This window comes from Heptranchias perlo, chromosome 10 (assembly GCF_035084215.1).
Source record: "Heptranchias perlo isolate sHepPer1 chromosome 10, sHepPer1.hap1, whole genome shotgun sequence".
NCBI lineage: Eukaryota > Metazoa > Chordata > Chondrichthyes > Hexanchiformes > Hexanchidae > Heptranchias > Heptranchias perlo.
Genome location: NC_090334.1, coordinates 33,719,826 through 33,747,668, shown reverse-complemented (window position 1 = coordinate 33,747,668; position 27,843 = coordinate 33,719,826). Strand labels below are relative to the sequence as shown.

Here is a 27,843-nt window from a genome sequence, read left to right as displayed (position 1 = left end):
TCTTATCTATCGCTGTCAAAGTCACCACTGCCCTCAACAACTTCTCCTCCGCATCCTTCCAGGGTGCCACCGGGGACATCGCCGATGTCTCTCAGTCGTCTGCACAAAACAGCCCTGCAAATACACCTACACCCACTCTACAGTGACACAATGGGTGGCATCAGTTGTGGGTCTTCATAGTGATCCTCAGGAAAGGGCATTATTGCACAAACCAGACAAGATTCGCAAAGACCTGGCAGTAGTGGTGACAATATAATATGTAATGTGAGTTGATCAGAGATTAAATATAAGTAAAAACCATGACAAACCCTCAAATACCCTTGTGCATCCCCTTCATGCTCACGACACGTTTGCCTTACGCTTCCTACTGCACATATGTGATGCATGCCCTGTGGCTGCAGCACAGGTAGTGGCAGGTTGAGTGAGGCTGATCGTGAAAGAGATGCATGAGAGGGTGAGTATGAGATAGAGCCATGAGATTGTATGAGGCTTGGGTTGAGTGGTAGTGGCGGGATGTGTACTGGCGAGGTGAGTAAGTGCAGGTAAGATGAGGATGAGCTTTGAGTGGGTGTGAGGAGTGATGTGATAGAGTAATATTGGCAGTGCAGAAGGAGATGTGGGTTGGGGGCGGTGATGTGGCAGATGGAATGCAGGAGAATCAGTAAGTGTACTCACTTTGGCTGACCTACTTAGGTCATTGAAGCGCCTCCTGCACTGTATGCAGGTATGCGATATGTTGGTGGTGCAGGTGACCTCCTCTGCCACCTCGAGCCAGGCCTTCTTGGTGGCAGAGGCAGGCCGCTTCCTCCCGCCCGCCGGGGGGAGGATCTCTGTCCTCCCCTTCCTCCTTACCCCATCCAATAATACCTGGAGTGAGGCATCATTAAACCTGGGAGCAGCCTTCCCCCTGGGCTGCTCCATGCTGTAATTTTTCCTATTTTCTGCAGCATCAGTCAGTGGAGGACTGCCCCTTTAAATAGGGCTCCTCCAGCTGACAGCCTATGCTGCGCATGCATAGTCCGCCCGCTGTGCAGCTTACGAGCGGGAAACCCACGCACCCAGTCGACCCCCCCGCTGAGAACCCGCCGCCCTGCTAACATCGAGCCCATTATACCAGAAGATTGAGTTAATTTTTTACCTATGATGGCGTGGTTGTGTGGACCACAGTGTTCCCTGATGCCTTCTCTCCAGTCTTACAGTCAATCTGAAAAGTGGCTTGGCTGGTGCATCCTTAAGGGAACCATCTTAGAAAAGAAAGGGTCTCTGTCATTCTCACCAGCGAAGAGGCAGAGTGCTTTTATGTGCAGCTGTACCAAAAAGATTTGAACTTCTGCATCCTGGTAGACAAAATCGGCATCCAATAGATAAGCAGGTCACATTAAGCTACAGATTCATTCCAGCAATCTACTTGCATAGCACTTGTCTTCACTGCCTTTGCTTATTGCTGATTGAAAAGTTGTGTGATGATCAAAGGCAGCAAAACCAGCATCCTGGGAATCGGTTGATAGAATGGATCCACACCATTCAATGCAAATTTCAAAGCCAGGAACTGTCCCTGACTCAGTGGCTGCAGTGAAGGGAGTCAGCTGGGGTTGGTCCAATCAACATGATCTGTAGCAAGCTACTATTCAAGATAATGATGGGGTTGAAAGCTGTATGAGAAATTTTGCAGAACAAACTATAAAAATAAAGTTGAACAAGCTCAATAAATTTCAAAGTAAGCATACTCCCTGCAAGTCCAAAGACTGCTAGGGAGAACTTCAACTGTTTGCAGTCAACAGGAAGCTGACAAACAGCTATATGATTTTTTTCCTTGTATGGGAGACAATGGAATGATCTTCTGCCAACAACAAGAAAACAAAATGAAGAACCCCTTGCCCTAGAACTAGATCTTACTCACAGTAGAGTATGGCAGATCACCTTATTCTTCAGGGTTCATGTTTCTTAAAGGGGTAGTGTCCCAGGTGATTTGCCCCCATGGGTTGACAGTAATTCCTATTTGCATCTGGAGGTTGAATGAATAAGGACGATTACTAACTTTGGTCAAAACCATCTTGTGAAAAATAGTTTCAGCAATTTTGGTCAAGTGCAGCAATTTTCTGTTTGCAATTAAAACAAAACCCATTATTTATACTGTGCTTTATTGCATCCCTAGGTTGTCACAAGGCACTTCAGGTCCAATTAATTACTTTTGAAATGTAATCACTGTTATGTAGACAAATGCAGCAGTAAATTATGCACACAGCAAGATCGCATAATCAACAAATGAGATGAATGACCAGTTACCCTGTGTTTACTTGAGGAAGGAGTGTTTGCCAGGACACCAGAACTCTCTGCTCTTCTTCAAACAGTGTCAGGGGACCTTTTACTTCCAAATGAATTGTTAGACGGGGCCTTGGTTTAACATCTCATCCAAAAGAAGGCACATCTGCAATGCAGTACTCCCTCAGTACTGCATTGAAGGGGAAAATTTTAACTTAACCTACCCAGAGGGAAACTGACAGGATCGGATTGGGCGCCCGTTTTGCAAAGTGTAATCCAGGCTCCCGATCCAATCCTGTCAATTTCCCACCAGGCGGGTTAGGTTAAAATTACACTCAAAGTGGCAGGTTAGATTATAAACTCAAATCCTGGAGAAGGCTGTGAACCCACAACCTTCTGACTCAGAGGTGAGAGTGCTGCCACAAAACCTAGGCTGACATGTATGAACTCAGAAAATAGCACTGAAATTATTAACTGTTCTATCTAATAACTTTTGCAAAAATGTTTTTAAAAAATTGAGGTTAAAATAAATGTTAAAAAATTAAGAAAATTATAATGACCATTTCTAGGAGTTTTTTTTACAAGCTTTAACTACCAAAATATTTATGATACTTATCATTTTCTTGCGCAGAAAAAAGCTCCTTTGCATAAACCAGTAAAGCATTTGCTTAAGCTGATGAGCAGTTGCTTGGTAGAAATTGTGAACAAAGTGAGCGTCAGAGAGCGTGCATTGCAGTTAGCGCAGTACTTTGTTTGCTGATGCTGAATACCTGACGGCACGTTAAATGAAATGGGCGCAGACATGCCTAAGGCCATAGCGCTCGATAATCCAGCTCACTCGTGCCCATTGTGTATTTGCGTTCCTACCACTGATTGCTGCAAAACTTGTCCCCTTAGGTTATGTTAAATCTTTGGCTTTCCCGTACAAATCTCCAGTCTTTCTGTGTTTTCAGCAATTACTAAAATTAATTTTATTACAGCTGCCTCTGGCTGCCTCTCATTATCATGCTACCTACTGCACAAAAATTAATAGGTTTGTCTGTCTGTGTCTTCAATGTTTTTTTATGATGGAAATCTCTCATAGAACCCAACTATGCTATCACAGTGTTACACTGTTTGACATCCTGTCAAACGTGGACTGTTCCATGGATTAGCCTACCAAGTGAAGGGAAATGGATGGTCAGTGCTCTCTCACAAAGGTAGATATAATCTTGAGTTGCTTTGGGACAAATCTGTATATGAGCATGCCCAAAACTCCCAAGACGTTACCAGAAGTACACACAGTCACAATTCATTCCACAGCCTTCCTTTCTTTGCTTATTTTTTAACACAAATATTTTTAATCGGTCTTCTTTTTCAAATGTCCAGCAATCTATCACGGTAAAAGAATATACATAAGAGAACAAGCAGCTGGTAATGAAGCTCAATGAGTAGAAGAAGTTAGAGATGCAAAATCATAATGAATACCAATGCTGGGGAGACCAGAACTCGGGGCCATAAATATAAGATAGCCACTAAAAATCCAAGATGGAATTCAGGAGAAACTTCTTTACCCAGAGAGTGGTTAGAATGTGGAACTCGCTACCACAAGGAGCAGTTGAGGTGACTGGCATAGATGCATTTAAGTGGAAGCTAGATGAACACATGAGGGAGAAAGGAATAGAACAATATGTTGATAGGGTGAGATGAAGTGAGGTGGGAGGAGGCTCGTGTGGAGCATAAACGTCGGCATGGATCTGTTGGGCTGAATGGCCTGTTTCTGTGCAGGACATTCTATGTAACTCTATGTAATACATATGGACCAGATTTTAGTCCCAAAATTCATGTTAGAGCTAAAATTGCCACTAACACCACGTTGAAAAATGCAATTTTGCAAAACTCAAATTGTTGTATTGCAATTCTGTATGATTATTACAATCAAGACTGAAAGCAACTTCCACATTGCTGCATCCTTGCCATCATATTTAGCTAGTGCCAAGGAGAAATTGGTAAACTTTGTATTGAAGTCTATCCATGTTGCAGTTGTGGGCTGATTACAGGTTGAAGATTGGAAGCCTATAATAAATCTGTGAATCTCAGCCTGTATAGGAAAGTTTCTTGCTCTAAAAATAATGACCTATCAGAACACTTAATTTATCTCAGGGGAAAATTTTACAAAAAAAACTTTGCCATATTTGTTTCAACTAAAATTTACCTTGGAGAAAAATATTTCGGACTTATACTGTAGTGCATTTAGGCTTAAGCCTGGGGCCATATGATTAGACTAATGGCATTTACTACCAGAGCCTATAACTACTAGAGGAAAACAGGACAAATCTATTGAATAACTTCCTATTCCGATGGCAACAAAACATGCTGTAAGGACACGGCGATCCGAACAGTTACGTCCAGTTACATCGAGTCTACAACACAGAATCAGGCCATTCAGACCAACTGGTCTATGCTGGTGTTTATGCTCCACATGAGCCTCCTCCCTACCTACTTCATCAAACCCTTTCAGCATACCCTTCTATTCCTTTCTCCCTCATGTGCTCATCTAGCTTCCCCTTTATTACATCTATGTTATTTGCCTCAACTACTCCTTGTGGTAGCGTGTTCCATATTCTTACCACTCTTTGGGTAAAGAAGTTTCTCCTGAATTCCCTACTGGATTTATTAGTGACTACCTTATATTTATGACCTCTAGTTTTGGATTCCCCCACAAGTGGAAACATTTTCTCTACATCTAACCTATCAAACCCTTTCATTATCTTAAAGACCTCTATCAGGTCACCTCTCAGCCTTCTCTTTTCTAGAGAAAAGAGCCCCAGTCTGTTTAGCCTTTCCTGATAAATATATCCTCTCAGTTCTGGGATCATCCTTGTGAATCTTTTTTGCACCTTCTCCAATGCCTCTATATCCTTTTTATAATATGGAGACCAGAATGGCCTGGGTAAGTGCAGCTCTAACAACACTCAAGAAACTCGACACCATCCAGGACAAACCAGCCTGCTTGATTGGCACCTCATCCACCATCTTAAACATTCACTCCCTTCACCACCGGCGCACCGTGGCTGCGGTGTGTACCATCTACAAGATGCACTGCAGTAGCTCACGAAGGCTTCTTCAACAGCACCTTCCAAACCCGCAACCTCTACCATCTAGAAGGACAAGGGCAGCAGGTGCATGGGAACACCACCACCTGCACGTTCCCCGTCAAGTCACACACTATCCCGACTTGGAAATATATCACCGTTCCATCATTGTCGCTGGGTCAAAATCCTGGATCTCCCTACCTAACAGCACTGTGGAAGAACCTCCACCACACGGATTGTAGCTGATCAAGAAGGCGGCTCACCACCACCTTCTCAAAGGCAATTAGGGAGGGCAATAAATGCTGGCCTTGCCAGCGACGCCCATATCCCATGAATATATTTTTAAAAACTGTGCACAGTACTACAAGTTGTGTTCTAACCAAGGTTCTATACAAGTTTAACGTAACTTCTCTGCTTTTCAATTCTATCCCTTTAGAAATCAACCCCAGTGCTTGGTTTGCCTTTCTTATGGCCTTATTAACCCACGTTGCTACCTTTAGTGATTTGTGTATCTGTACCCCCAGATCCCTTTGTTCCTTTACTCCATTTAAACTCTTATTATCCAAGCAATGTGCGGCCTCCTTATTCTTCCTACCAAAATACACCACCTCACACTTAACCTATATTGAAATTCATTTATCAATTACACACCTAATCTGCAAGTTTATTAATGTCTTCTTGCATTTTGACGCGTTCTTTTTTTTAAGACTATCGGATTACAGGTAAACAGGTGATAGCGTTTTGGTGTACCAACGTGGTGCATCACAGAATAGTTTAGATGCAAGTTTGCATGTGTGATTCTCCACGTAGCAAAATCTCAATCTTAGCTGGGACATGAGCAGAAGATGCTGAGTGGAGATGATATACTTCCCTACTGGACAGGAGGAAAAATTACAGGGCAAGTTAAAGCAGACAGTTCTCACGTACCTTCTAGAGACTGGTCACGGCGCAACAGTGGCAGAGGTCTGCAAGCAAGTTATCGGCCTGCCTTCCCCATTTCCTCAGGAAAAAACTGGTGAATAGGGTATGGCATTACCAAACCTTAAATGGGTGGGTGATGGAAAGAAAATAAAAAGTTGATATAAGTTCAATACACAATGGGGTAGATTTTCATCTTCACCGTCTAGATGGTAATCTAGCAGAGTGGAACACACGCTCTTTATAGAACCTGCCTGATTTTCATTCCACTGAAATGGAATGAAAACCAGGTGGGTTCTATCCCGCCAAATTACTGTCTAGACTGTGAAGACGAAAATCTACCCCAATGTTTTTGAGAGGGTTTGGTAACAACTATGAGGAGATTTATTCCTATGGGACACTATACATTGATTATGTAACAGAAACACATCTCAGCAGGTTATTATTCAGCCTTTGTGTTCAAAAATGAAGTAAGGATAATAAACATTTATTAAACTCAGATGGATCTACTACACAGCACTAAACCTGTAAGCTGCGAGAGAAAAAACATCTAGTCATACTGTCGGTCTTTTGCCACTTTCAGCAATGATACCTTATTTCCTACACCTGATCCCTGCTAAAAGCTGATGTGGATATTGGCAATTGGGATAGCTTTGGAGCACTGAAAACAATAGTTAAGTCTTATTTATCTAAGCTCCCGTTACTTAAACAGCTAACCGAAAACACTCCAATTCCTTATACCGTATGTATTTGTGATCTCAGTCATTCCTTCAGGATAAGCAGATAAGCACAGACGAGGCACTTGCCCATGTGACAAAAGAAAAATAAATCAGAGGATAAAAAACCCCTGTAGGTGTAGGTATCTTTTCCACTGTTTAAGCCTGAGAATGGCACACAGCGCAGTGAGGGAACAAAGAGATTATGAAAAGTAAATAAACCATCGGGGAAAAACAAAGAGAAAACCTAATTAATTTAAATCGTAGAATAAGAATTGAGCAAAAAGAACTCAACACGCTTGACATGTTGAAGAAATATTAGAACTAAATCAACACCAATTTTGAGTAACACCAACCATTTAAATTTAATCATTGATACAAATAAAACACTACTGCAAAAATTTAACTGGGAGCGGTACTCAGGCAGTCAGGATGCATGACAAACACAACCGACGTTGGGATCGTGAGGTCTGGCCGTTATTAACTCTCGGCCCTCATCTACACGCTGTCAGTTGGCTGCCCACCCGAAACAGCAGAAAACAGCAACTGGTCGGTGGGCAGAAGCAGAAATTCAGCACCAGGAGGCCGCCAGTCGGCACCAAAGGAAGGCTTGCTGGCAAGTAGGTAAGTCTCGGGGAGGGAAGGAGGAGGAGCCTAGGGCAGGGAGACTAAGCTTCCCTTGCAGGACCTTGAAGAGCATTCCTGCTCCTTCTGGCCCCACAAGGAAAGTAAAAAAAAACTTACTTTGAATGGCCTATTCCGATCTCGGATCTTCTTCTCACTGCCTTCACGTGGTAGGAAAGCTGCAACGCCTTCCTTGGTCAGGTCAGTGTTAAAATAACTGTCGGGCTCGATAATGTCATTGGATCCCAATCTCCACATTTAAAGAAGGTTTTAGGCGGGTGCCTTTGCCGCCTGCTCAGAGGTTAACATCAGGATCGGCGCAAAGCAGGTGGAAAATCGGCACCCAGTGCAGTTTAACTGCCCACCCACCTGGGTTCCGCTGGGTGGGTGGGGTTAAAATCACCCCCTACATAGAATGCACTACAAATAATAAAAAAAACCTGAATGAGAATTAAAGTCAGCAATCCAAGCTCAGAGATAAATGGTATCCAGCAATCATTTGTTTCATATCATCTGAACCCTACATTGGATTAATGATGTAGAATTTCCTATTAGGCGTCTATTATTCTCTTCCTACCTCTCACTGTATTGACCACAAACCAGATAACATTCATATACTTTGTAAACCAATGTAATGACAAAAAATTATTTTAAAACAGCCAAATGAAAGCCTACACCTAAGGTGATAGTTGTAAAATGCTTTCATCAGGTTAATTTGATTTTGTGTACAATCATTTTGCCCAATTCTTAAAACAACTGACATTTCAAAATAAGAAAAGGTTGCTGACCGTTTCAGAAACAATGTAAGGCACGTAAATAGAACACAGGCATTGTTCGGCCACTCATTAATAAAAAAATTAACAGATCAAGTCTTTTTTTAATGTTGATATAATTTACATTGGCAAATGTTTTCTTATAACTATAACAACAACAACAACTTGCATTTATATAGCACCTTTAATGTAGTAAAACATCCCAAGGTGCTTCACAGGAGTGTAATCAAACAAAATTTGACACCGAGTCACATAAGGGTATATTAGGAGAGGTGATTAAAAGCTTGGTCAAAAAGATAGATTTTAAGGAGTGGCTTAAAGGAGGAGAGAGGTAAAGAGGCAGAGAGGTTTAGGGATGGAATTCCGGAGCTTAGAGCCCACTCAGCTGAAGGCACAGCCGCCAATGGTGAAGCGATTAAAATCAGGGGCGCGCAAGAATTGGCGGAGCGCAGAGATCTCGGAGGGTTGTCGGGCTGGAGGAGATTACAGAGATAGAGACGGGCGAGGCCATGGAAGGATTTGAAAACAAGGATGAGAATTTTAAAATCGAGGTGTTCCCGGACCAGGAGCCAATGTAGGTCAGTGAGCACAGGGGTGATGGGAGAACGGGACTCGGTGCGAGTTATGATATGGGCAGTAGAGTTTTGGATGAGCTCAAGTTTATGGAGGGAGGAAGATGGGAGGCCGACCAGGCGAGCATTGGAATAGTTGAGTCTATGGATGAGAGGTTCAGCTGGAACTGCGGGTAACGCGGAGGTCCCGCTGAATTTAAAGGCAGGGCCTCATTTGCATTTTTTTTCCTCCATTTCCCGGCCAGCAGCCAGCCAGATTAAGGGGCCAACTGGCTGTCCGGCAGGAAGGCCTGTGGCACAAGGCTGCAGCCGGGGAGCGGAGAAGAGGGAGGGTCAGGGATTGGTGGGGTGGGAGGGGAGATCGCAGCGGGGTGAGGGGGGTTGAAGTGGTCGTGGGGGAGATCGCATGATGGGAGTTAAAGAGATTGCGGGGGTGGGGGGGGGAGGGAATTCAATCACGGGGAGGGAGGAGGTTTGCTTGAGGGGCCAGGGGGAAGCACACCTGCTTCTCCTGGTCCACAAGCAGTGCTGGAAAGGCACTTACCCACTGGATCCGGCCTTTCTCGCCTCCCTTCAGCTGCCAGGTTTGCAAAGCCCTGGGAAACCCAGCCCGCAGCCGTTAAATCTATGTCTGTTAAAATTTGAGGCACGCAGCTTCATTAACATATTTAAGTAACTGACCCGCCTCTCGAGAGCAGGTTAGTCGCCCGCCCCCCCCCCCAGTCCGCCTCTGTTAATACCGGACGTGGGTGTGTTCGAGGTGGGTTTCAGATTTTTGAAATTTTAACAACCCCCCCCCACCCCATCCCCCGTCTCCTGGCCATCGTGTGGGGTTAAAATTCCCCCCATTGTATAAACACATTTTTACAAACTCAATAAACAAGTTTGTATTTCTACCTTAAATCACTTCTCCAAAAAATTATTTCCCTTGTTAATGAGTATTTTATTAACTAACTACCAAAATTATGCATTTCTATCTTTGATACTTCATAAAAAGTTTCACTGTTATATTGTACTTTAAAGTACCAATAAATAAATCACAAATAGACAATCACTAAATGATGGCGAGGTTTATCTACAATTTGTCACAAAAGCAAATTGCAGAACTTATTTCACATTAATATAAAAAATGAATGCAAAGAATAGCAGAAGAAAGAGCACTGCCCTTCAAAATCTGCATACCACATAAGAACATAAGAAATTGGAGCAGGAGTAGGCCAATCGGCCCCTCGAGCCTGCTCCGCCATTCAATAAGATCATGGCTGATCTGATCCCAACCACAAATCTAAAGAACACAAGAAGTAGGAGCAGGACCCGGCCACACAGCCCCTGGGCCCTCTCCGCCACCCACAGGGCATTGACCGATCCGAACTCAGCTTCATGTCCAATTTCCTGCCCGCTCCCCATAACCCCTAATTCCCTTTACTTCTAGGAAACTGTCTATTTCTGTTTTAAATTTATCTAATGATGTAGCTTCCACAGCTTCCTGGGGCAGCAAATTCCACAGACCTACCACCCTCTGAGTGAAGAAGTTTCTCCTCATCTCAGTTTTGAAAGAGCAGCCCCTTATTCTAAGATTATGCCCCCTAGTTCTAGTTTCACCCATCTTTGGGAACATCCTTACTGCATCCACCCAATCAAGCCCCTTCACAATCTTATATGTTTCAATAAGATCGCCTCTCATTCTTCTGAACTCCAATGAGTAGAGTCCCAATCTACTCAACCTCTCCTCATATGTCCGCCCCCTCATCCCCGGGATTAACCGAGTGAACCTTCTTTGTACTGCCTCGAGAGCAAGTATGTCTTTTCTTAAGTATGGAGACCAAAACTGTATGCAGTATTCCAGGTGCGGTCTCACCAATACCTTATATAACTGCAGCAATACCTCCCTGTTTTTATATTCTATCCCCCTAGCAATAAAAGCCAACATTCCGTTGGCTTTCTTGATCACCTGCTGCACCTGCATACCAACTTTTTGATTTTCTTGCACTAGGACCCCCAGATCCCTTTGTACTGCAGTACTTTCCAGTCTCTCGCCATTAAGAAAATAACTTGCTCTCTGATTTTTCCTGCCAAAGTGCATAACCTCACATTTTCCAATATTATATTGCATCTGCCAAATCTCCGCCCACTCACCCAGCCTGTCTATATCCCCCTGCAGGTTTTTTATGTCCTCCTCACTCTCTACTTTCCCTCCCATCTTTGTATCATCTGCAAATTTTGATATGTTGCATTCGGTCCCCTCCTCCAAATCGTTAATATAGATTGTAAAGAGTTGGGGACCCAGCACCGACCCCTGTGGAACACCACTGATTACTGGTTGCCAGTCCGAAAATGAACCATTTATCCCAACTCTCTGCTTCCTGTTCGATAACCAATCCTCCACCCATGCCAGAATGTTACCCCCAATCCCGTGATTTTTTATCTTAAGTAATAATCTTTTATGTGGCACCTTGTCGAATGCCTTCTGGAAGTCTAAATACACTATGTCCACTGGTTCCCCTTTATCCACCCTGTACGTTATATCCTCAAAGAACTCAAGCAAATTTGTCAGACATGACTTCCCCTTCATAAAGCCATGCTGACTTTGTCCTATTAAATTATGCTTACCTAAATGTTCCGTTACTGTCTCCTTAATAATAGACTCCAAAATTTTACCCACCACAGATGTTAAGCTAACTGGCCTATAATTTCCAGCCTTCTGCCTACTACCCTTTTTAAATAACGGTGTTACATTAGCAGTTTTCCAATCTGCCGGGACCTCTCCTGAGTCCAGGGAATTTTGGAAAACTATCACCAAAGCATCCACAATCCCTACTGCCACTTCCCTCAAGACCCTAGGATGGAAGCCATCAGGTCCAGGGGATTTATCCGCCTTGAGTCCCATTATTTTACTGAGTACCATCTCCTGAGTGATTTTAATCGTATTTAGCTCCTCCCCCCGTAGAGTCCCCTGTTTGTCCAGTGTTGGGATATTCTTAGTGTCCTCTAATGTAAAGACTGAAACAAAATATTTGTTCAGCATTTTTGCCATCTCCATGTTTCCCACCATTAATTTCCCGGTCTCATCCTCTGAGGGACCTACGTTTGCCTTCGCCACCCTTTTTCTTTTTATATAACTATAGAAACTCTTGCTATCTGTTTTTATATTTTTTGCTAATTTCTTTTCATAATCTAACTTCCCTTTCTTAATCAATCCTTTAGTTACTTTTTGCTGTCTTTTGAAGAATTCCCAATCTTCTATCCTCCCACTAAGTTTGGCTACCTTATATGTCCTTGTTTTTAGTCGGATACTATCCTTGATTTCTTTACTTAGCCACGGATGGCTGTCATTTCTTTTACACCCTTTTTTCCTCAGTGGAATATATTTATTTTGAAAGTTGTAAAATAACTCCCTAAATGAACACCACTGCTCATGTACCGTCTTACCCTTTAATCTATTTTCCCAGTCCACTTTAATCAATTCCGCTCTCATACCATCATAGTCTCCTTTATTCAAGCTCAGTACGCTTGTTTGAGAATCAACCTTCTCACCCTCTAATTGGATATGGAATTCAACCATGTTGTGGTCGCTCGTTCCAAGGGGATCCTTAACTAGGACATTATTAATTAATCCTGACTCATTACACAGGACCAGGTCCAAGGTTGCCTGCCCCCTTGTAGGATCAGTTACATACTGCTCAAGAAATCCATCCCTGATGCACTCAATGAACTCGTCCTCAAGGCTGCTCTGCCCAATTTGATTTGTCCAGTTAATATGATAATTAAAATCCCCCATAATTATGGCTGTTCCCTTATTACATGCCCCGACTATTTCCTGATTAATACTTCTTCCAGCAGAGTTGCAACTATTAGGAGGCCTATATACTACGCCCACTAATGTTTTTTTCCCCTTATTATTCCTTATCTCCACCCAAACTGTTTCATTATCTTGATGCTTTGTCCCAATATCATTTATCTGTATTACAGTGATTCCTTCCTTTATTAACATAGCCACCCCACCTCCCCTTCCTTCCTGCCTGTCCTTCCTGATTGTTAAATACGCTGGCATATTTAATTCCCAGTCGTTGTCACCCTGCAGCCATGTTTCTGTAATGGCCACAAGATCATACCCATACGTAGTTATTTGTGCCGTTAACTCGTCCATTTTGTTACGAATGCTACGTGCATTCAGATAAAGAACTTTCAAATCTGTTTTGTGACGCTTAGTTCCTGCTTTTTCCTTTTTTAACACTTTACCTATTACTCCATACCTTCTGTCCCTTCCTGTTACGCTTTCCTCTCTCTCCCTGCTCAGGTTCCCAACCCCCTGCCACTTTAGTTTAAACCTTCCCCAACAGCACAAGCAAACACTCCTCCTAGGACAGCGGTCCCGGCCCTGCCCAGGTGCAGACCGTCCGGTTTGTACTGGTCCCACCTCCCCCAGAACCGTTTCCAGTGTCTCAGGAATTTGAATCCCTCCCCCTTGCACCATTCCTCTAGCCACGTATTCATTTGAAATATCCTCCTATTTCTACTCTGACTAGCACGTGGCACTGGCAGCAATCCTGAGATTACTACCTTTGAGGTCCTATTTTTTAATTTACCTCCTAACTCCCTATATTCTGCTTTTAGGACCTCATCCCCTTTTTTACCTATATCGTTGGTGCCTATGTGCACCACGACAGCTGGCTGTTCGCCCTCCCCCTCCAAAATGTTCTGTAGCCGCTCCGAGACGTCCTTGATCCTTGCACCAGGGAGGCAACACACCATCCTGGAGTCTCGGTTGCGGCCGCAGAAACGCCTGTCTATTCCCCTTACAATTGAGTCCCCTATCACTATAGCTCTTTCACTCTTTTTCCTCCCAGCCTGTGCAGCAGAGCTACCCGTGGTGCCAGGAAGTTGGCTGCTGCTGCCTTCCCCTGATAAGTCATCCCCCACAACAGCATCCAAAGTGGCATATCTGTTTGAGAGGGGGATGGCCAAAGGGGACCCCTGCACTACCTGCCTGCACCTCTTACTCTTCCTGGTGGTCACCCATTCACTTCCTGCCTGTATACCCTTTACCTGCGGTGTGACCAACTCGCTAAACGTGCTATCCACGAGTTTCTCTGCATCGCGGATGCTCCACAGTGAGTCCACCCACAGCTCCAGCTCCGAGATACGATCGGTCAGTAGCTGCAGGTGGACACACTTCCCGCACACATGGTCGGCAGGGACACTGGTAGTGTCCATGACTTCCCACATCTTGCAGGAGGGGCATATCACGGGTGCGAGGTCTGCTGCCATGACTTGCCTTAGCTGAGTTACCCCTTTTAAATTACGTTGAAATTAGAAAATGTTAACTATACTAGGGACCTAGGTTCACTAAAAAAAAACACACTACCTGCTATAAAACCTGCAGACCTTCCCTTTCTTATTACTTTACTTACAGTAAAATGGTAGAAATACTCACCTGAACCTACTCACCAATCAGCTGCCTCCCCTGTGCCGCGTCACTTTCTGACTGGTGACGTCACCTCGAACTCTGCCGCTGGTCTCAGAGTGTCGGTCTCAGAGTAAGCTCTGGTCTCGCTCTCTCCCGCCGCTCACCGACTGAACTCTCGCTCTCTCCGCGCTGTTTATATCCCCGCTCTGGTCTCGCTCTTTGCCGCCGCTCACCGACTGAACTCTCACTCTCTCGGCGCTGTTTTTATCCCCGCTCTGGTCTCGCTCTTTGCCGCCGCTCACCGACTGAACTCTCGCTCTCTCCGCGCTGTTTTTATCCCCGCTTTGGTCTCGCTCTCTCCCGCCGCTCACCGGGAGATGGCTTCCTATTTCTGATAACAACTTATTGCTGCTGTCAAAACCAATACAGTCCACTGACTAAGAAAATGACAATCCTCAGCAGGACAACAACCAAACGGTCAACAAGTAGCTTTAAGAGCCTTTTCCTTTCAGCCTTATTCATTGTAAACAACTGACACATTACCAGATTTCTTGCTTCAGACAACTATAATGCTATGACATTAGCAGTTCTATATTGTTTAAAAGCAAATCAGTAACAAAGATTCAAGTTCAAGTACACGGTCATACATTTCTATTAAAAATATTGCAGTGAAACTAAAGTTTTTACAATATGTTGTATTAGATATAAAAAATGTATAGAACCAAATCAATTTATAAAAGGAATGGCTATAGCCTTGGCCAGCTCTTGTGAACTCCAATTTGGAGGCAGACGAGAAAGGGGAGAGACATGTCTTACCTTCCTAGATATTCATCGAAATTGGAAGATATGGGATGGAGCTATAAAGGGGTGGGTTTCTCAGCTGAAGAAGGATCAGATGGAAGAGGAAATGGAACCAAAGGATTTGAAATGAGGCAATACAACAAAAAAATAAATGCAGAAGGAATAACTAAAGCAACACAATATGGAAAGCTGCTGTTCCAATTTGGATATGACTGCAGGATCTTCTGATGTATTCCCTCACATCTGATCAATCCCAACACCACTGATATTTTTGTTAACACCAACATTACCTGCACCAAGTCCTGCTCACCCATCATTCCTGTCCTTCTGACCTACACTGGTTCTTGGTCCCCCAATGCCTCCAATTTAAAATTCTCATCCTCATGTTTAAATCCCTTCATTGCCTTGCCCGTCTGCATCTGTGTAACCTCGTCCAGCCATTCAACCTCCCCTTCTCTGGCTTGGCATCCATTTTTAACTTATGCTGCAGATGCACTTAATGGTGTGGAGCAAAAAGTAAACATTTACCTATCAGATTTGGTATTGAAACTCATGCATTACACTATAACTTTGATTTTTTAATTTGCTAATTTTATGACAAAAGCATTCTCAACTGTTTGACTTCAGTTTTAAAAAAACATAACTTCGTGAGTAATACTGTGTGTCTCAGACAAGTTCAGTCCTTCCCAGTGCACTCCTCTGGGGGGTATTGGTGAGTATACTCTGTAATCAGCAACTCTTCTTATTTGGACTTGAAAACACACATCTAAAATTGACCTGGTCACTACGTGGATACAACACAGTCAATCTTGAGACTTTTGCCATTTGATTGGCTTTAAAATCAAGCTTTGGAGCTAGATGATGAGTGAACTGGGATCAAGAGAGAACAGAAGAGCAAAAAAAATCATGAAGGAAGCAGAATTGCATTTTAGTGTTTATTTTGGTTGCACACAGTTAATATTACAGTAATAAAGAACTTTTGTAATATTAATCTTTTTTCAGCATCACAGTATGTGAATTGAAAACTTACAAAATCTGTTAGCCCAGATACGGAGACAGAAATCTTCATAGATATGCCAGCAATTTTCGTTAAATCATTCTAAACCCACAATTCCGGGTTTCCTGTCCGGAATTCCGCTCTGCTCCGCGCCGCGCCCCCCCCACCCCACTCTCTTCTGGCTCAACGTTAAAATTCACCCCAAGGTGTCTTCCACTTTCAGGAACTTGTCCAGCTCCCTTCTGAATCCATAATTATCATATGTTCTGGTAATTTAATCCAGAGGTCAATATATCTGCAAAGAGAAGTATTTCCTGGCCTCTAATCTGACTCAATGTTTTCTTATTTTAGACTGATGTTCCCCACCACCCCTGCATTTAGTCCTCCTCTGCTTATTTAGCACAAATAATCAATCCACATGTACAGAATCCATTCCCTTCATTATTTGAAGATCTCAATCATATCCCTTCATTTTCCTGATAGCTATGGCCCCTAAGACTTGCATCATTCTAGTGGACCATCTCTGGACTTTTTCCAGACCTCAATATCTCCCACCACGTGAGGAATGAAAACAGTTGACATGAGATTCCCATAGCTCTTGGCCTTGCTGTGAATGCAAAGTTTCATTAGTAAAGTAAACATAAAGAAAATACTACAATTCGCAATTTCCCATGGAGACCACAAACATAAGCAGATGCCAGTTAAAAATTATGCTTTGAACAGATACAAGTTCAACCACTCCAAAACAGAAGGGAAAGACTGAAGCATTCGTCCTCAGCCCCTGTCACAAACTCTGTACTCTTGCCGTCGATTCCATACCCCTCCCCAGCCACTATCTCAGGCTGCACCAGACTGTTCGCAGCCTTGGCATCCTATTTAACCCTGATTCCTAGATGCAGTTGCACCAAGATCTAGTGTAAGTTAAGTATTGTAGAAACATAGAAAATAGGAGCAAGTGTAGGCCATTCGGCCCTTCGGGCCCGCTCCGCCATTCAAAGTGATCATGGCTGATCGTCTAACTCAGTACCCTGTTCCCGCTATTTCGCCACATCCCTTGATCCCTTTAACATTAAGAAATATATCTATCTTCTTCTTGAATATATCTAATGACTTGGCCTCCACTGCCTTCTGTGGTAGAGAATTCCACAGGTTCACCACCCTCAGTGAAGAAATTTCTCCTCATCTCGGTTCAAAATGGTATACCCCGTATCCTGAGACTGTGACCCCTGGTTCTGACTCCCCAGCCATTGGGAACATCCTCCTTGCATCTAGTCTGTCTAGTCCTGTTAAAATTTTATATGTTTCGATGAGATTGCCTCTCATTCTTTTAAACTCTAGTAAATACAGGTCTAGTTGACTCAATCTCTCCTCATACATCAGTCCTGCCATCCCAGGAATCAGTCTGGTAAACCTTCGTTGCACTCCCTCCATGGCAAGGACATCCTTCCTCAGATAAGGAGACCAAAACTGCACACAATACTCCAGATGTGGTCTCACCAAGGCCCTGTATAACTACAGTAAGACATCCTTGTTCCTGTACTCAAATCCTCTTGCAATGAAGGCCAACATACCATTCGCCTTCCTAATTGCTTGCTGCACCTGAATGCTCGCTTTCAGTGACTGGTGTACAAGGACACCCAGGTCTCATTGCACCTCCCCTTTTCCCAATCTATCACCATTCAGGTAATAATCTGCCTTTCTGTTTTTACAACCAAAGTGGATAACCTCACATTTATCCATGTTATACTGCATCTGCCATGTTCTTGCCCACTCACCCAACTTGTCTAAATCACATTGGAGCCTTTTTGCATCCTCCTCACAGCTCACATTCCACCCAGGCTTTGTGTCGTCTACAAACTTGGAAATGTTATATTTATTTCCCTCATCCAAATCATTGATATATATTGTGAATAGCTGGGGCCCAAGCACTGATCCCTGCAGTACCCCACTAGTCACTATCTGCCACCCGGAAAAAGACCCGTTTATTCCTACTCTCTGTTTCCTGTCTGTCAACCAGTTCTCAATCCATGCCAGTATATTCCTCCCAATCCCATGTGCTTTAATTTTGCACACTAACCTCTTGTGTGGGACTTTATCAAAAGCCTTCTGAAAATCTAAGTACACCACATCCACTGGTTCTCCCCTATCTATTCTACTAGTTACATCCTCAAAAACCTCCAGAAGATTTGTTAAGAATGAGTTCCCTTTCATAAACCCATGCTGACTTTGTCCAATCCCATTAATGCCTTCAAAGTGTTCTGTTATCACATCTTTTATAATAGACTCTAGCATTTTCCCCACTACTGATGTTAGGCTAACTGGTCTGTAATTCCCTGTTTTTTCTCTCCCTCCTTTTTTAAATAGTGGGGTTACATTTGCCACCCTCCAATCTGTATGAACTGTTCCAGAGTCTATAGAATTTTGGAAGATGATCACCAATGCATCCACTATTTCCAGGGCCACTTCCTTTAGTACTCTGGGATGTAGATTATCAGGCTTTGGGGATTTGTCAGCCTTTAGTCCCATTAATTTCCCTAGCACTATTTTTTTTACTAATACTGGTTTCCTTCAGTTCCTCCCTCTCACTAGACCCTTGGTTCCCTAACATTGCTGGCAGGTTATTTGTGTCCTCCTTTGTGAAGACAGAATCAACGTATGTGTTTAATTGTTCTGCCATTATAATTTCCCCTATTTCTGACTGTAAGGGACCTACATTTGTCTTCACTAATTTTTTTCTCTTGACATATTTATAGAAGCTTTTACAGTCAGTTTTTATGTTCCCTGCTAGTTTACTGTCATACTCTATTTTCCCCCTCTTAATCAATCTCTTTGTCCTCCTTTGCTGAATTCTGAACTGCTCCCAATCCTCAAGCTTGCCGCTTTTTCTGGCAATTTTATATGAATCCTCTTTGGATCTAATACTATCCCTGATTTCTTTTGTAAGCCATGGTTGAGCCACCTTTCCTCTTTTATTTTTGCACCAGACAGGAATGAATAATTGTTGTAATTCCTGCACACGTTCTTTAAATATTAGCCATTGCCTATCCACCGTCATCCCTTTTAGTAAAGTTCCCCAATCTATCTTAGCCAACTCGCACCTCATACTTTCGTAATTTCCTTTATTTAGATTCAGGACCCTAGTTTCGGATTCAACTACTTCACTCTCCATCTTAATGAGGAATTCTATCATGTTATGGTCGCTCTTCTCTAAGGAACCCCGCACAACAAGATTGTTAATTAATCCTTTCTCATTGCACAATACCCAGTCTCGGATCGCCTGTTCTCCAGTTGGTTCCTCAACGTATTGGTCTAGAAAGCCATCATGTACACACTCCAGGAATTCCTCCCCCACAGTTTGGTTTGACCAATCTGTATGTAGATTAAAGTCACCCATGATAATAATTGTACCCTTCTTGCATGCGTCTCTAATTTCCTGTTTAATGCCCTCCCCTACATCTCCACTACTGTTTGGGGGTCTATAGACAACTCCAACCAACGTTTTCTGCCCCTTGGTGTTTCTTAGCTCGACCCATACAGATTCCACATCGTGATTTTCCGAGCCAATATCCTTCCTCACTATTGCACTGATTTCCTCCTTCACCAACAATGCTACCCCACCTCCTTTCCCTTTTTGCCTGTCCTTCCTGAATGTTGAATACGCTAGGATGTTCAGTTCCCATCCTTGGTCACCCTGCAGCCATCTCTCCGTACTCGTAACTATATCATAACCATTAATATCTATCTGCGCTGTTAATTCATCTAGCTTATTGTGAATGCTCCGCACATTAAGACACAATGCCTTTGGACTTGTCTTTAAGACTGCTAGTCATCTTAGTTTTATTTTGCACTATGGCCCTATTTGTTTTTTGCCCTTGTTTTCTCTGCCTTCCACTATTGCTTCTTCCCTTTCTGTCTTTTGTTTATATTCTTGTTTCCCCCTCCTCTGTCTCCCTGCTCAGGTTCCCATCCCCCTGCCATTCTAGTTTAAACCTTCCCCATCAGCACTAGCAAACACCCCCACGAGGACATCGGTCCCGGTCCTACTCGGGTGTAAACCGTCCCACTTGTACAGGTCCCACCTTCCCCAGAACCGGTTCCAATGTCCCAGGAATCTAAATCCCTCCCTCCTACTCCCTGCAGCCACGCATTCATCTGGTCTATTCTCCTGTTCCTTATCTCACTAGCACGTGGCACTGGTAGTAATCCTGAGATCACTACCTTTGAGGTCCTGCTTTTTAATTTATCTCCTAACTCCTTAAATTCACCTTGCAGGACCTCATCCCTTTTTTTTTTACCTATGTCGTTGGTACCAATATGGACCACGACTACTGGCTGTTTAAACTTTCTGAATTGTAATTCTAGTGTTGTTTTAACTATCCTAGCTATACATCCGAAATCCCTATTCATCTACCGCCTTATGACACAGGTCATGGACCTTCAGTATTTCATGAACTATGACCCTCTCATGAACTATAAAGAATTTAGACTAAATAGATAAGTAATAAGAAGTCACAAATTTATCAGTTTGAGTACATCCTCTGATGTTGTTTACCTTATCATTCACATCATTGGCCAACTCATGATTCTTAACATGAAGGAAATATAAATTGCTACCAGATGCAAAATTTATCTTTTTCATCTCAATAACATAAAATGACAACATAGCCACAGTCATTCTTAATCGTATTACCTTCTCACGGTAAAAAGATAATTTTAAGCAGCATGGCTAATAGTTTTTGTAGGCTCACAGCTCCATCTCATACAATGGAAGCAAACATTTTAGATTTTAAATAAAGGTCATAAGGTATTCGTTTGCAATTAGCTTGCTTGATGTAATGTAAAAATTAATTTCTCAGTCTTGTGGAAAATAAATACCAATCAGTTCATAACAGATTTGCTTCTTCAGCCAATGGCTTACAATCAAAAAACAAAAAAAGCATTGAATAATTGAAATATGAGTGTTGAGAAAAACTCTGTCAATATCAATACAAAAGGACTGTAGAATAAGCATGGCCTCACCCCTCCGTATTGCCGTACCCTCCTCCAACCCTACAACCCCACTACTAACCACTGAACTCTCTGTTCCTCTGACTCTCGCCTTTTGTGCATATACCCCTTATTCACCCCACTATTGATGGCCATGTCTTCAGCCACCTGGACACCACCCTCTGGAATTCCCTGCCTAAGCTCCTCTGCCTCTCTCTCCTCTTTCAAAACCCTCTTTAAAACCCACCTCTTTGACCAAGCTTTTGGTCATCCCTCTTAATATCACTTTCTTATACTCAGCGTCCATTTATTTCTGATTTCGCCTCCGTTAAGCACTTTGGGATCTTTTTATACATTAAAGGGATTCTGTAAATGCAAGTTGTTTTTCTAATATATGCAATAGTGAACATCCAGAAGCCCTGGCATCAAGGAACTTCACGATTTGGGCATGAGAAAGGTGACCATAAGTACCAGCTATCTTGAATCTAACATCACTTCCAGAACCCCAACATAAACTCCAAAAGAAACTGCTCCCTACCAAAGCATTCAAATCTTAAAAATAAAAATAATCCCCACAGATATATTGCAATTCTCTCTGTCAACTATGGCTCAGTAGTAGCACTCTTGCATCTGAGTTGGAAGGTTGTGTGCTCAAGGCACTGTCAGAAATTGCTGGCCTGGGCTGGGACCTGATTTATCCAACCAAATTTCCCGAGTTTGCACAGCACTCCCCACTCATTTATGCTGGGATTGCATCTCTGGCTGTGAGGAAATTTGAGGCCATTACATCTTTTAAAATTAAAAGAGAAAACATGTTATTTTGTATCAATTAAACAACTGAACGATTGAATCCAATGTAGTGTCCATTCAATCAAATAAGTATTTGAAAGCCACTGTCCAACATCACTCTCTGAGAATAACCTGTGATCTCAAGAAAGAAAGTAATGACTGCTTTGCATCTGTTATTAGTTCATTTTAGTTATATTAATCACACCAGTCCTGACTCTTTCAAATGTCATCCCCAAAATTTCCACAATCAATTAAAGTGAAGATTAATGGAGATTATTTACCGAGTATAAGTCCTTCCTTGAAAGGCAACGGCTCACCAGACTTCCAGTATATATTGATGTTAATTATGAATCTCCTCAACATGTCAAGTATTTGACCTGCTGACAACCACAACCATCTGCTATAAAATACATTTACTATCTCAAGCCTGTAATTAATAGAACAACTGGAATGTGACATTTTTGAAATGCAGTACTGCACAGGATACCTCTTGATGAATTGTACCTGGCCACAAAATGTAAGAGCCCTTCATCAATTGGGAAATTTGAAGAGAATTTTACAGTCTCTGGGTAGTGCAAGGCAGGGACTAGATTTTTCTGAATACACCCCAGGAGAGTCAAGGGGAGAACTTCTGCCCACTGTCTCATACCTCCAGTTTCCTATGTCAGGGTCATTAAGTAAGTCGAGGCCTACAAAGATCAGTGCTTGAGGACTGAGGGGAAGGACATCAGGGGGCCTTCCATCACTGCCCTGGGACTATCCTGCTGATCCCTATAGTCAGTAGGATCAGTGGCAGAAGGCAGGAAATGGAGTGGCTTGCCAGGCCCTCCCACCTTGCCATCAATTACTTCCAGTGTGGTTAATGGGTGGCCACTGATCTTCTCGAATTGGGAGGAGGAAAATAGAGATCGGGGCAGGAGCATGACATGCAAGCCTCACTGCCTAATTTTCCCACTATTTATGCTATTGTACCATCCCATTTGGAAAATACAGAGATTTCTAGTTTGTTCAATATGACAGTTTAGGAATTAAATTATAATGCAGGAGGAATTGAAATGGAGAAAAATTATAAACAAAATAAATATAACAATCCCAGGCTGGGGGTTAGGGTGTGTGTGAATGTGTGGAGCAAATAAGAAATGTGAGCAAGTTTAAAGCTAAAATAGAAACAGGTAACAAGTTTTTAAAAATCTAAATTCAAAAGTAGTCACCATGTTTAGGCAATATGCTATAATGAGTCCCCCCCACCCCTAACATTTTCAGCTAGTAGAAGCAACAAGTGAATTGTTGTTGATTATCCATCATCCTGAACCACCACAGAATGGATTGACTATTATGGTCAACAAACTGACACTAAGCTGCGTTCGCATCAGAGTCCAGCAAATGCTATATTCCACAGTGCAAACCACACTGCAGTGTCTCCTCTTCATCCCCAGTTAGTAAAAGCATAGTATATTTGTAACGCATCACAATATGGGAGGAGGAGGAGAGGAATACTAATGCTGTGACTGTGTTCAATAACGTCGCAAATTACCAGAAAAATAGAGGTCATTTCTACCCAGGTATTGATTAGCTAGCAAATTAAAACAAGTTCAATATACAGCCATGCACCACATGTGAACAGCATATAACATATATGCAACACGACTCCATTGAAAATTTTGCACCATAGTTGTGGCAGGTGCGACACTTAAAGTTAAATCCTCCAATGATAATCCCTCAAAGATTACATAAATACCCCCTTTGCTCTCCTAAACAGTGTATCTTATATTAAATACACTGTAGCAAGCCTTTTCCCAATAGCTTAGCTGATAAATAAATCTTGCGGTGGAAGTCGACCCAAAAAGTACAGGAAGGCATAAAGTTTCATTCCTGATCTGTGCTGAGACGACCAATTTTATTTGGAATGGCAACAGAGCGCACACAGGCTCTCAATGTCCCCAGGCTAGAGAAGGTAAAAAAAATTTGATCACGATTATTACTGATTGCCAATCAGTACTCCATGCTAGAAGTGCAAGTTGGTGAGGAGCGGATTAGCTTGAACATGATGTCCCCCATGGTTTAATAAACCACCGTCCCTCACAGTCCAGGCTAATGTGAAGAATGACCATTTGAACAAAATAACAACTGCTGCCATCTATGAAACCATACCCAGCAAGGACTACCAAGAGATGAGGACTAAGAGAAGAAAAACATGTAAAAAGAAAGTGAAACATATGAGTGCGTGAGCATGTGAGTGAGTGAATGAGTGGAATATCAAGCAAAATTTGTGTTGTGGCAAAATTTGTTTGAACCTTGAAATGTGGACGGTATTTTTTGCTGCAATGGAAAACAAGTAACATTTTCCTGTTTGATACTTAAAGAGAGGACTGCAAGGTGTTAGGTGTTTTTGTTGTATTATTTTTAACTCACATAAGTGGTTTCCAGTATGTTAAATTCATGAATACAATTGTAAACCAGATGTGCACCATGGCAATAATATGGATCACATCTGACAAATGGTTTAATGAATATGTTAAAATAATTCATAGGTCTAATAATTGATATGTAGATCATTTGCCGTTCTCAACAATGTATGTGTCTATTTTCAAACAAAACAGCATACTAGACTCTCACATAGATAAAGAATGTATTGACTCAGTTCAGCGATGGTTCTTGACTGCCAATAGGGGGACAGAAGAGTTTTGCTCCATTGGCCTGGGTTAGATACATCAGAGAAGGTTCAGTGCTGGACAACTTCTATAGATTTTTTAATGGAATCAAGTGGACACTAACTTACATTTATAATGTAATTACATTTTTTATAATTACTTATTACAATTTAACAATCAAAAGAAAAGTAAATAATCTGCTACGATTGAGAAAATGTACTTTCCCTCTGAGAATTCTAAGGAGTGAAGAAAATAGACCCCGTTGTAAAGGACTAATATCTACTAATAAATAATGTGATAACAAATCAAACTATTTTCTCCAAGAATGTATGTTTCTCCTGAATAATTGTTGCAAATCAAGTGACAGATGGCTGGCAGGTATAGTGGCATCAATACAAAACGATTAGTAAATGTAATTATTTCAGTCAGTATTTTTGTAGATTACTGGTTGTTATCTGAAGCATTAGACGGCCCCAAACTTCCCGAGGGCCAGCGGTATACCTTGACCGGAAATCCAACAGTCCTGACATGGTGGGAGTGGAAAACAAAGCAGGACCCAATATCACTGGGTCTCCGCCCCAAAGATCATGCAAAGCAGGTTACCTGCAGGGGTGGAATTGGTCGGAAGTTCCATCTGTCCCCTGGAGGCCTGGCAACAGAAAAGGAGATAGGGCTGGCAGGATGCTATCATCCTCTGGTGTCCCCGCCTCTTGTGCCATGAACATACTGGATACCGGCAAGAAAACGGCATCCGGTAAAATGGAGTGGCAGAAATTAGGACACAGAGGTTTCCAGGCTAGGGTCATGGCCTGGAAGACTTCAACAAATGGAATCTGGCTTACTTACAATTAGCCCTCTGATAAAGATGCCAATTCCACTTGCTCCTCCAATTTTTTGCTGGTCTTGTTGCCTTGCACTTCACATGGCTTTCCATTGCGGCATTTTATACTCCCTGCCTCTAGAGGAGGCACTGGATGTGCCGATAGTGGCAGGGGCAGCTGCCAGATTTACTTAAATTCTTTGATCCTGCCCTGACCCTGAAAATTTCAATGGAGTCAGGCTCTCAGTCCACCGATAGCTCACAATTCCCATTTCACCACAGTTACTGCGGAAGAGCAGGATCATGGATATTCGGAGCTAACAATAACTTGCTCACCGATGCTCAGCTCCAGACCTCATTATCGCCTTGGTCCAAACATGAACAATAGAACTGAATTCTAGAGGTGAGATGAGAGTGACTGCCCTTGACATCAAAGCAGCATTTGACCGAGTGTGACACCAAGCAGTCCAGTAAAACGGAAATCAATGGGGATCAGGGGAAAAACTCTCAGTGGCTGGAATTATACCTAACACAAAGGAAATGGTGGTGATTGTTGGAGGCCAATCATCTCAGCCCCAAGACATCGCTGCAGGAGTTCCTCAGGGCAGCGTCCAGGCCCAACTATCTTCGACTGCTTTATCAATGGCCTTCCTTCCACTAGAAGTGGGGCTGTTTGCTGACGATTGCATAATGTTTAGCTCCATTCACAGTTCTTCAGATAATGAAGCAGTCCCATGCCCACATACAGCAAGGCCTAGACAACATCCAGGCTTGGGGTGATAAGTGCCGAGTAACATTCACACCACACTTTCTCGTGAGTAACTAGGGATGGGCAATAAATGCTGGCCTTGCCAGCGACACCCATATCCCGAGAATGAGTAAAAAAAAAATCTAAAAAGAGTTAACTGCTTAGTTCTTATTTTCCAACCATTACAAATTTTAAAGAACTGTAATAATAATATGCTTTGATAGCGCTATAACAAAAGAGTGGGCCCATGCACATAAAAGGCAATGTTGCTTTTCTGTAGCTACCCAAAATCATTCCAGGATACATATCTTATTCACTTATGATCATGAACAGTGGAGAATAAGCTAGGATGAGGCAAGTTTGAAACTCAATACAATAGTTAGGTATAGAATCATAGATCACAGAATCTAAAGGTGGATATTTTACAACATCTTTATTTTACTTAATTATAATCAGTCAAAACGGCTATTTCACATATTATATTGCATGCCAATGGATAACATTTATGTAGCATCTTTGTCATTTGTAATGATAGAATGAGCAAGCACATGGTTACTGAAGTAAGCCTACATCCACTCAAAACTAGTTTCACTGGGGATACATAATTAATCAGAGCTTTTGTATGATTAACAAAAATGTATTTATTAAATGCATTTAAAATAAAAATATATGATAACCAGAGAGCACATATTAGATGTAGTGTTCGCATTAGAACGTTATTCAGAGCTCAAAGGCATCCAATTCTAACCATAAGAATTTCTGCTGTACTTTAATCAGAAGCTAATGCGTATTTGTCATAGAAAAATAAAGGCTGCTCACATTCAAAATATGCCAGGACAATAGAAAATACAAGTATTTTTTCAACCTAATTCTTTAATTGATGACAGTATACTTTTGCTATGCCTCCACAGTAAAATAACAAATCTCTAACCGAAGTGAGAACCATTGTCAGTGACTTCAGGTATAAATAATCCTAGCTGGTTGTGTCACTTACCTGTAGAATATGGCTTCCCAAATTCCGTTCAAACACATTAATGGCCACGGAACTTGGACTCCTCCTGCGTTGTGCTCCTAAAGCTAAATATAAAAAGAAAAATATTAAGTATTCCATAGGTAAAAGATGTTAACTCTTCGATTTTTATCTTGTGAAGCATTATGGGGTATACTTTCCTCTGTTCACTAATGTTGGCAAAAAAAAGTCAGCAGAAATATAAAGTGGATTCCTCTGCTTTATGATCCTGTTGACTTTTTCACTAGCAACACATAAAAAGTGATCAACACACCGAATGAATTTAGTGAAGACAAACAAACTTTGAATTATTTAAGAAATAACTGGATGCTGTAGTTGGGGCAAACTGCACAAATGAGCTGAATGGGCTGAATGTCCTTCCTCATCCTTATTTATCTTGTGACCCAATGATTAGAAAACAAAAGAAAATATACTCCTATATTCAAAGAGTGAATCTCGTCACAAGTCCATTTTTGTTTTAGAAATTAGTTACAAAAAATTATTATTTAATTGGTATTTTTCTGGTTACCAAGCTGAGACGTGCTGTGGAATGGAATATTTTCCCACTTTCGTAATCCAGTATTAGTATCAAATAGCCTGGTTCAGATGCAGAGTAAAACATCTTTTACTCTGTGCAACAATACACTTTTACTTCCAGTTCAAAAGAGCATCTCTCTGACTAAATCAATGAATTTG

At 42.2% G+C, this 27,843-nt stretch overlaps 1 protein-coding gene across 3 annotated transcripts in view; it reads right to left on the bottom strand.

The window, feature by feature from the left end:
- Positions 1–27,843, bottom strand: part of LOC137326390 (neuronal PAS domain-containing protein 3) — a 919,339-nt gene that overhangs the window by 420,187 nt on the left and 471,309 nt on the right. For all 3 annotated transcript variants that reach the window (XM_067991429.1, XM_067991431.1, XM_067991432.1), the window contains exon 4: positions 27,133–27,215. In XM_067991429.1, coding sequence (XP_067847530.1) covers positions 27,133–27,215 — 83 coding nt within the window. The remainder of the gene's footprint in view (positions 1–27,132; positions 27,216–27,843) is intronic.